The 11,746-nt window shown below is 33.5% G+C and overlaps 1 protein-coding gene across 4 annotated transcripts in view; it reads right to left on the reverse strand.

Annotated features, from left to right (window-relative positions):
* LOC111399167 (probable protein arginine N-methyltransferase 6) overlaps positions 1 to 11,746 on the reverse strand; it is a 45,837-nt gene that overhangs the window by 24,311 nt on the left and 9,780 nt on the right. For all 4 annotated transcript variants that reach the window (XR_002703593.1, XM_023026428.1, XM_023026426.1 and 1 more), the window contains exons 2-5: positions 8,926 to 8,991; positions 8,156 to 8,224; positions 5,563 to 5,598; positions 1,828 to 1,893 (exon numbers count right to left, since the gene is read on the reverse strand). Coding sequence is in view for 3 of the 4 variants with exons in the window: in XM_023026428.1 (XP_022882196.1) it covers positions 1,828 to 1,893; positions 5,563 to 5,598; positions 8,156 to 8,224; positions 8,926 to 8,991 (237 nt within the window). In the remaining variant the exon portion in view is untranslated. The remainder of the gene's footprint in view (positions 1 to 1,827; positions 1,894 to 5,562; positions 5,599 to 8,155; positions 8,225 to 8,925; positions 8,992 to 11,746) is intronic.

An 11,746-nucleotide genomic window follows, 5' to 3' on the forward strand; every position in this document is an offset into this window, starting at 1 on the left:
ACTATTCTAACTAAATAAAGAAGTTTATTGCGTGATTAATATGGTTATAAAAACTAAAAAGAAATCAAAAACAGAAACGAAAAATAGATAGTAATAGAAAGTAATGTTTTTGGAAATTACAATACAACCAAAGTAACTTCAACTCTTATTTCTTTAATCTTTAAAAGTAATGTGTCTCATGGACAAAACAGGAATAAAAATTCAGTGAAAATATCTTAGCAAGACCATAAAATAAGACCTGAGCAGTTATAATAAGGTTATGAATGACATCTAAATGAGTAATGTCTTTGAACTGAATCTAATTCCTATAGTTCTTAAACTCTAGCTTGACTTCTCTTTTAATTCTTTTTATTGCATGTAGTGCGGAGCCAGGACTAGTCTAGTGCAGATGAAATTTATTCAAGACCAAACTTTGAGTTTTTTGGGGCTGAGACGAACTTTAAATTTAGGCCTTTAAATTATAGCACCTGCTTGAGCTCCATTTTTCCAAAACTCATTTTCACCACATATTCTTCCATGAAATAATGTCACATAAACCCAAAATCTTTACTTATTTTTTAACGATACATTCTCCAAAAAATTCATTATTCTAAAACACATTATTTTCCAAAATCTCATTTTAATGGAACCCAAATAGGGCCATAGTATGCAACATGCATTCAAATTTTTCTTAACTAATCTATAAACTCAAATGATTTATTTACCTTAACTAAGTCCTCACTGTTAACCAAATAGCTCGGATACTCAAACTTTGGAGTATTGGAGTTGGAGCCTAGAAGGAGTGAGTCGACGGCATGGGGTCTTGAAGAACTAGAGGGAAGAATTTTCAAATTGTTGGAGCAGTGCTTGACGCTTATCTGCTCCGTCCTTCATCTGATGTTTGGTTTGGGGGGTTAAGATTAATGGGTAAGCTTTCGCATTTAGTTGGACCATTTCAGGATGTTTCAATTTTTTCTTTTCTTTTTTTTTTTTTTTTGGCCCTTTAAAAATTTAAACATATTTTTTTTTGGCCCTTTAAGAATTTAAGCATCGGGCAGGGCATTCCTGCCCAAACCAGTGCAGGCTGTTTATGGCTCCACCCCTGGTTGCATGATCTTTGTTAACTCACTCAGGCAAACCATTGTTATTTCAGTATTTGCATTATACTTTTACTTATATATAGTTTTTGTTGTTAATCGTTGAAGTAACGAAAAAATAAGAACTACTTTCAGAGAAACAACATTAGGTCAAGCTTCTATTAAATTTCTCAGATGCATTCCGTTTAGTTAGTTATCTACTTATCTTGTTCTTTATTTTACATTTTCTACTGTATATCACTTAACAAAATTGAATAGCCTAGCACAACTCTGAAGGAGGTTTGAAAGGGAAGTTTTATTCTCAAAGGTAAGGCATGTTAAGATTCATTTATCCCCAAAATAAAAAATGAGGAAGCAAATGCTTTCCTTCCTAATTTTTTTAGTAACAGAAAAAGCAATTTGGGGTTTTTGAAGCTGGTCTTTCATGGCTGGAAATAGTATTAGTGGTGCTCTGCATCCGAAGATTAAAGAATTCACTTTGCATCAATGCATGTTTCTAATTTTATGCTCACACGACCTACCTTACTGTTTCTGAACTTGTTAATTGTTAAGTTATGAACACAACTATTTGACTAAATTGTGAAAAGTATTACATCTGGCAAAAAAAAAAACAAGAGGGCACTGGGATGAAACTGACCACAACCAAACTTAAAGAATTTACTTTTCATTCTAAATAAAATTAAACAGGAGAAAGGCAAAATACAAGTGTATTAGAAATAACAGGTGTCAGCATGTTTTGGGAAGAGGTTACCTCAACACGCCCATGCAAAACAATGACTGTATCAGATAAGTTGTTTGCCTTTACAACTTCATTTGCCTGACATAAAATTTTAATAGAAAAGCATCTATTAGACTACTCACAAATTAGAATTTTCAGGAATTATATTACATTTAAAATATATGTATATACATATATACATATATGTATATACATATGTACATATATGTATGTATATACATATACATATACAGATATGTATATGTATATGTACATATGTATATGTATACATATATGTGTGTATATATATATATATATGTACATATGTATATGTATATATATATGTGTGTATATATATATATATATATATATATATATATATCATATATATATATACACACACATATATATATACATATATATATATACACACACATATATAAATATATACATATATATATATACACACACACACACACATATATATATATACATATATATATATATATACACACATATATATATATATATACACACATATATATATACACCTATATATATACATATATATATATATATATATATATATACACACACACACATATATATATAATTAGGAGAGGAAACAGAGAGGCATGTTTAAAAAACTTCTATCAGATTTTACAGTTTCATTTAGAGAAGACCCAAGACCCATATACTCAAAGGTGCAATCTTAGTCTCATGCCGAAAGGTTTCGATTAAGTGACTCCATGAGAGAATTCTAGGATCTATTTTTCGTTTTATGAATCTACTACAATAACTACCATATGAACCTCTGGCCTACAAAATGAGACTGCTAACATCTTCTAGCATAATTCTTTTGAGTATTTCCCATACTTTATACAACTAAACTCTGGCATTAACCACCTTAGCTTCCTTTTCAAATGTGGAGTTTCAAAGACAACGTCATTTTTTAACAGGGCATTCATACCATCAAGACCTTCAATTTCCTCATCTATCTTAAAACTAGCCCATTTCCACTCAACTTTCAACAACCATGACCCACCTCTTGACTCCCTACATGAAAATCGTCTATAACATTTAGAATGAACTCTTATAAAGTCCTAAAAGGCATATCCTTGATCTACTTGAAGATTTAAAGCAACTAGATCCTTTGCATCTACCACTTGTAATGTTAGTATTAACCCACTCCTTATGAGATATGTGACATTTTCTACCAAGATTGCCTTTTGGTTTCTTTAAAAAAGTGAAAATCTTAAGTGGAAGAAGAAAGTGCAACAATGAAAGTTTCATCTTATCGGCGAAGAAATTAACAATGACTTTAATCATGAGAAATAGAAAAGAGAGAGCATCCTAATCATGCTTTAAAGTCTATCAGAGTAATCCAAGATTTAAGAACATATTTTGAGAAATAAAAAGAATTTAATTTATTTGTGTTAATGTTATTAAAATAGGTTTGATGAGATATTCATATGAATTAATTTATTAGAAGTTTGCTTAGATTTAAATTAGAAGTATAAAATAGGAACTAGCATTTCAGCAGTCACCAACTTTTAGGATTAATTAGAACCACAATCAAACTTAATCTTCCTCCTCCCAAATTTCTCTTATTTTCTCAGTCTTCTCCTCTGTTCTCTCTCCCACTCTCTTTCCCATTCTGAATTGCGTTGTCTTCTTGAGACAGATACATAGCTTCTGCGTGGCATATTGATGACAAAAACCATAACTTTGACACCCTGGAAAATGATGAGTGTTGTCCTTCAACTATACAAAATTTATCTTTCCCGTTCTGCAGCATATTTTTCTTTTGAGAGTTTTGAGTACAGCACCAAGTCCCTTCTCAAGGTTACCCTCTACCAGACAAACATAGCAATGCCACTATCTGGTAAGCTAGAAATATTGAAACGGTTATGAATATGAGAATTATATCAGAGCAACACAGCACAAACGTGTTCAAAAAATAAGCACTTGAAAGTCTTGAGAACGAAATTTTACAAGGATGTGATTGTAACACCCAGAAAAACTTAATATTGATTATCCATTTTCTTGTGCTGTGTTTCTCTTGATACAACATTGGCAATGGCATAGTCTAATTCCAGTTTTTGGGGTGGGGAAAAGCATTGCAACCTCCTCTCATGTACAACTATCTGGGCCTGATCATCCTGCCAGCAGAGTGGCATGTCTTGAGATGTGAGAATTTAGCCCTTGTTTGAGCTCCATTTTAAGTGAAAGAATGCATTCTTAAATAGTGGCTGATGGAGAATGTGTGGTTGAAAATTAAGGAAAAATTTTGGGTTTGCGTGTAATATTATTTTATTTAAGAACATATGATTGAAAATGAGTTTTGAAAAAATGAATTTTTGGAAGAATGGGGCTCAAACAAGGGCTTGTAATGACTGATTCATTCTCCCTTGGGAGTAACCAAGGGTAGCTATGATGAGTTCTTCCATTAAGAGGGCCTGCCTTAAGCCCACCAAAATTAGATTTCATCGAAGCCAAATATTTAGGCATTATATCTTTCTCGGTTTGGGAGAGTTCAACTTTTAAATCAAGTTGAAGATCTTCTCCTTTCCAGTGTTCAACAGAGGTTGTGTAGCTACTAACCTCCAGTTGAGATTGCTCAGCCACGGAGCCTTAGCCATCTAGGGAGAAGATGATTGGAGGTGAGCCATTATTCATAGGATGGGTTAGGGCTCAAAAGTGAGAGGATTGTGTATTACTGCCATTTTTGGAGCTCAGCCTGATCCAAAAAGATCTCCAAGAAAACCATGGTCCAAGGGAATTGATGTATGATGTTACAGTTGTTGAGGACAACGTTGAAATCTGACCAAACACCACTGAATTACTGTGGTCACTATCAGAACACTAATTGGCGTCCTCAGAAAGGGGTTATCGTGCTTAGAGGAGTTCTCCTATCATCGGCATGAACCTTCTTCGCTGTGCTAGCAAGAGAATACACAGCAAAAAGAAGGAACAAATATTTCAATAAAGCTCAGCTCAAACATATCAGTGAGATATTTTCCATTAGTACAAGAGTCTAGCCATGGGATGCTTTATGCCAAGTAAAAACTAAGGGACAGAACAACCTAACAAAATGAATAACAGACTAGAAAATTTAATAAGCATTTGTTAATGAAAGAATAACCAAAGATCAGTGCTTCATCACATGCTGGAGGGGAGATGCATCCTTTAACGTGTAATAACAATAATGCCCCTTGGACTGTTAGTAGTTTTTCTCAAGAGATTATCTAGCAATGTTATAAATGAGGAAAAGGAAGTTTTAATTTACTCGTAAGGAGATATGGGGTAATAAGGCAAGGAGAGATCGGTGTGAGGTAGATTGTAAAACTTGATACCATATTTTAAACCAAGCTCAGAGTGGTGACTATATTTTAAACCAGCTCAAGAAGTCATAAGTGAGTTCAGTGAATAGACTAGGTAAATTTGTTAAAATGGAATATTATAACTATTTGCCTCCCGGAGGTACGTCAAGTCACATGGTGAAGAAAATATTTCTGCTGAGAAAGACTTACACGCCATTCTAGTCACCCCCGCCCCCAACCTGCATGCTTATTTTGTTAGTTATATACCTATGTGCCAACACAATTATGAGGGAGATAGAACATTTCCCAAACCCATTAAACTTCTAAATCAGTAATGAAGCATTTTAAACCTCAAAAGTAAGTAACAAAACCATTGATATTCAACTACACAGTATCATACACCATATTTCAGCCGTAACAATTGAAAATTAGTCCAACAAAGTACCTGAACGGCAATATTACTGGCATCCACTGCATACACCTGGTAGCAAACAAGATGTAGGTCAAACTTATATATGTAAAAACTAATTAGCGAAAAAGAACCTAACAAAGCTTGCAGAAAAGAAGGAAAAGAATTTGCTATGTTGTCTTGTGCACAAACATACAAAGATAAATCCATCACAACTATTATATTTGTAAGAACCTACATGATCAACATTACCATCCTTTGGGAATAGACAAGCAATGTTACCATACTTCTTCATCATGAATTAAGTTAACTTACCTAGGCCCTGAATATTTCAATGCCAAAAGGCAACCATTCATAGCTGATTAAAGTCATTCAACAAAGAAACAGCCATGATAGCAGATGAATATTATATCATGCGGCAGAGGAAAATCAGTAAATAGAGCCACTTGATGACTCTGAGGCAGAAAATAACCTAATTGAAGGAGTCAACCATTCCAAGCCTCACTGGTGAACAGAACTAATGCATAAACACAAAACAAATATGCAACTCAAAACATTAAACTTAAGCAGGAGGAAAGTTCCTTCATGTGATGGCCAGAGAGGTTATATTACTTGTGCTGCTGAATTAATCCAAAGCAAATAACAAAGTATATGGTAAAACAAACCTGATTTACTCATGCATGAATAATAGTAAAAGAAAATTAGAACACCATCAATGTTCTTCAAGGCCGTCCAATCTAACCACCACATAATGCTACAATTATGTGAAAGAATAAAGCTTATATTTATCATCAGCCAATAATAGCTTACGGGGGCTGCTTTTGAGAAACTTGTCATTTGTTGTTACAAAAATAATAATCTAGGTAATTATAACAACTTCGTCGCAGCACGTGTAGGTTTGTCGGGATATACTTGAAAATACCAAACCCTAAGAAAGCAGAGAGATTGAAAGAGTACTAATATAGCAGAGCTCATAATAGTTTACATTCTACCGGTGTTTCATTTTATGTACTTTTCATTAACTTTTTAAAGGTTTGATGAGTGAGTTCCTCTGAAACACAAGAAAAGGAAAAGATATGTAATAATCCAAAAAATTCGTACAATATATTATGAGGCATAAATGCAAGTTTTGAAATCTTAGGGTAACTTAGCAACTTTACCATTTTCTAGGACCTTGTGTTAATATTCCCAATAATTAAATATATGTGAGTTTTACACGAAATTAGATTTTAATATTATCTTGGATATCTATTAAATTATTACTGAATTATCTGATATGAAAGTATTTAAATAAGTTTAGAATTTTATCATACTTATAACTTGAAAATAAGAGATTTAACGAAATTAGAATGTAATGTATGGATATATATTGAATTAGTATCGGATTATTTGATATAAAGGTATTTTGATAAATTTAGAATTTTAACATATTTATACTAGAATCTTATCTGCATGTAATTAGAATGTTATTTGATAAGATAATTTGTTAAGAGTCCAATTTAAATTCTAATTAAGAGTCCTATTAAAATTCTACGTAGATCATTATCATTATCACAAGCATTTAAACACCCTAAATCATACGCCAATTTACAAAAAGTTGTGAGAGAGAGAGAGAAAAGAAAAGAGAGAAAGAAGCAAAAGAGGGAGAGGAAAGAAGAGAGAGAGGGGCGGAAAATAATGGAGAGAGAGAGAGGAAAGAAGGAAAAGAAAAGAAAATATTTTTTGCGAGTTCAAGATCCGTTCAAAAGAATTTTCAGTCCTAAATAACTTAAGTACACAAGAAATTTAGCAAATAGGTATGGATTTCTCTAAATGCCCGATGATTTTGTGTTTTCACTTTTTAATGATGTAAGTTATATATTCTACGTGCTATTATGTGATCCAAGGTAAAGAAAGATGTTTTAGGTAATACCATAGGATATTATTATGTAGATCTACACAGAAACCAGCCACAGGGCTAAATACCCTAAGTGAGGATTGAGAATGTGTATGACCTAAGTGAGAATGAGACGATCAAGTTTCTATTCCACTAGAAAATTATGTTATGTACGTACTTTACTTGCTTTTTATATTATATTGTAAAAATACCGGCATGAAATTTAGACTGGGTGTATTCGTATACTCATTCCATTTCTAAATTATTTTTACAGATACTTGATAGATCGGAGTTGAAAATTGAGACTGTTGACAAAGTCCACGTTGCTAGATCAAGAATTTTCTTTTCTTTTAATATTTAGTATTTAGTTAGAAAGGATTTCTTTTCAAATTAGAATTTTCATTTATTTAATGTTCAAAATAGTTGGATTTTTTTTAAAAATAAGTGCAGAATTTATATTACATTAGTGGATTAAATTATTTAACTTTTTATGAGACAATAAAATAGTTTATTTTATTCCGCAAAGTTCTTCAAATTTTTTTTATTACAATATGAGTAAATTTACTTTTCTTACGGATAAAGAAATTAATTGAGTAACCTCCGGGACATAGGTTTCAGGGCGTTACAAGATAAATTAAAGTATGCTTCATTTGATCCTTTCCTAGGGAATAATGCTTATTACAAGCAAATACATATATCTAGAACTGTCAGTTACCCTGGCTGAATTAAGAGAATAAAGTATGAGCATCTTACACGTTTTGCACCAGCATGAGCACAAAATATTGAAAGAATGCCTGTGCCACAACCAACATCAACTACAACCTGCAATATGAGCTTAAAATATTCAACATCATAAGAGGCAAATATTAGCCGATCAAGAAGAGAGCTAGAAGATATGTTGCATGGACACGGACATGCGACACAACACGGACACGCCGACAAGTGATTTCAAAAATGTAGGGCATGGACTTATCAGGGACATATCAATTTAAATTCTTTAAAATTCTACTTATATATATACATGGACACAGACATGCGACACAACACAGACACGCCGACAAGTGATTTCAAAAATGTAGGGCATGGACTTATCAGGGACATGTCAATTTAAATTGTTTAAAATTCTACATATATATATAATTTTATTTTTTAATAAAACTATAATTTTTTACTTTTGATTTTTGTTTTAAATCTTCTGAATAAGACTAGATATCTGTTATATTAAAATAAGTTTGAGTTAACACTATATATTGGAACTACAAAAGAAAGAAAAATTACTACAATTGAGTTTTCGAGGAGTATCTGTGTTCAACATGACATGGCATGACACATGTTGAATAATGAGCACGCCACTCTAGGTGGAGTGTCCATGCTTCATGGGCTAGAAGTTGCATCAAAAATGTTATCCACAATCCAATAATTACTGGCTTCTGAAGCGAATAACTTGTTTGTCATGTACCATGACATAACCTTTTGACAGTGGAGGACGCCTATGGAACATATGACAGTTGACGACTGCTTTCTTTTCCCGCAATACGATCTTGATGCTGGAAAATTGCATTCCTGTAACTTTCTGTACGTGGACGATCCTGTAAATATCAAAAGATGATATCAGCATACAAACCCCAAAATCAAGTGAAGTACACAGTTCATCAATGAGATCGAGACAACTACTAAAAACATCAAAAAAATCCACATTTTCTATATCTATACAACCTCTCTTATCACTCTCTCCCTGGCTCCAATGTCCTGACCCATCCGTTTCTGGGCCATCTCCATATGCCACCACCAACCAGTGACACTGTCATATTCCAACATCTCTCCCAACAAATACAAAATGACAAGGTTGCCATATTTTAAAGCATTCGAGGTTCATAGGAATAAAAATTCTCAGTATTATGGAAATGTCCAAATAGAAGGAAAGGCCCACAAGGTTCAGCATTGGAAGATCAACAACAGAATAAACCACATGCAAGGAAAAAATTCAGGAAGTCCAATAATTTTCCTAGTGAATCTCATATTAATAGTAGATGTAAATCTTTTCACCCAATATGGAAGTTAAAATGCAAATAATCATCTGCATTTAAGCCCATATACTACTGAGTAAAAGTGTTGATACCTTACTGAATTTGTTATAATTCTGAGAGGATACCCCTTGGTAGTCCTCATGAGTTTTTTATTACAATCTTAACCATAAAAAATATTTAAGTGTATAATCTGACATTTGAATTTTTATATTTATGAATGATGTGCATGCTCATAGACAAACACACACAGAGGAAGAGAAAGAGATGAGAAAACTTATACCACCACTTCCTCCAGCTCTTCTCTCTTGTGCTCTCTCCCTCGTATCTCTCTCCTCTATTTACTCAATTTTAACTCTAATATCAACACACAGCGAAAGAAAGAGAGGAGCAAGCCCATTCACCTTTTCTTGCTCCACCAAATACAGCAATCCAGTCTCTTATATTTTCTATAGATTGCTTTTATCTTCTCTACACAAAAGCAAAAGAGATCAATGGCAATAATTGAGGTTCCAAAGGAATCAAGAATGTAATACCCAAAGCTTAGAGTTTACGGGCTCGCTTGACATTCATAATTCTTTTAGCGTCATTGTCATATAGGCCAAGGTATTCCCAGTAAGCTGTTAGCATTTTTCGTTAAACCCTGAGACTGTTGTATAGCTAATTTAATGAAAAGAAGATAGATTTAGATTTTTGCATTTTTCGGTTCGTGAGCTTCATTCTAGAGCTTTTACAGGAGTGGTAAGAAGAAAATTCAAAGGGTTGGTGGTAATTAACTGAGCCCAAAACGGATGGAAATGTTCCAAAAAATAGGTATGAAAAAAAAAAAAAAACCGCGAATTACTCAACTCAAAAATTCACAAACAAGCCAAAAGAATTACAGAAAATAAGCTTATCTAAATTTACGCTCAAATTTTAGTAGCTTCTTATAAACTCATTTATTAAATTAATCACGATAATTTAAATAAAATAGAATAAATTATTCCGACATTCTTGTAAAATTTGAGTGCATTAAACTCATAACTTTGAAATCGAATATCTTAAATTATATACTTGATAAATAATAGGAACTAAACTCCGAACACATGACCTTTCCTTTTTCCAATAAATATCATCCGTATGAGCCATTGTCCATCAAAGCTTAGCAATTAACATTACTTAAATTTATATTGGAAGTTAGTATTCAAATTCCCACAGAATTACTGGAATTTCTAAAATGAAGCTTTTTAACGAATCCTAATTCCTACCCAAGCTTATTTTAAAAAAAGAAAAAAAAGAAAGGAAAAAAGAAAAAGAAAAGGGCAACAAATTCTAACAGAAGAGCTCCAATAATTTAGAAAAGTGAAAAATAAAATAAATAAATAACAACTTTCACATATATCCTAAACCACAACAATCTAAAAGACCTTGTGTAGTTCTTTCTTTTTCTTTCAACTATCAGAAACAGTTCAGATATCTTGATTTCCTTTTTTTATTTCATAGGCGTCAAGGCTAGCACTGTAAGTGTACAACTAGTTTCTCAAGAACAGCATCAGGAAGCACCAGGTCAGAAAATCCATTCCATCCAAATGCACAAATTCAACCAAAACAGTACCAAGTGAAGAAAAAAATTGTCATCAAATAGCAGCTACAACTAATCACTGACAAATAAACTAATCCAAAAAATGGATATAGTAACTGTTGCGTGTTGTCATCCCTGTCCTACCCACCTGGGCCAGTGGCCCACTCATCCTGATCCACGTGGCATTCCTATCGAGGTGGCCCATATTGCCGAGGTGGGTTATATCCGAGCTGCTTCTAACCGAGGCCCATGGCCCGAGGCTTGGAAGCCTTTGGTTGTAGCTGAGGTCCTCAAATGGACGAAGCCCTGAAGTTGATGCGCGAGCCTCAACTAGGGGTGGGCGCGGGTCGGTTCGGTTCGGTTCTCTTTAGAACCGAACCGAACCAAACTTTTCGGGTATCTAGTAAATGGAACCGTCGGGTCCAAATATAATTATGGAACCGTTCGGGTTCGGTTCCATTCGGTTCGGTTCGGATCGGTTCGATTCCGTTCGGTTCTGTACTATAATTAAATTTTTTAACATTTATAACAACGTTATATAAATACGACTAATGATACATTCAATAGTTTTGGAATGTCAGAGATTAGTAAACTACCTTATTCAAATGATCGCTACGATCAAAACTTCAGTCCGGGAAAGTCACGGCTTCGATCGAAGGTCAGAGTGTCGGCCGACGATTGTATAGGTTTTGGAATATTAGATAGGCTGCGAGAGTGAGTGCGAGAGTCGAGACAACGTTATGCACTTTATTGTAGGTG

The sequence above is a fragment of the Olea europaea genome, chromosome 8, assembly GCF_002742605.1.
Source record: "Olea europaea var. sylvestris chromosome 8, O_europaea_v1, whole genome shotgun sequence".
In the NCBI taxonomy this organism is placed as follows: domain Eukaryota; kingdom Viridiplantae; phylum Streptophyta; class Magnoliopsida; order Lamiales; family Oleaceae; genus Olea; species Olea europaea.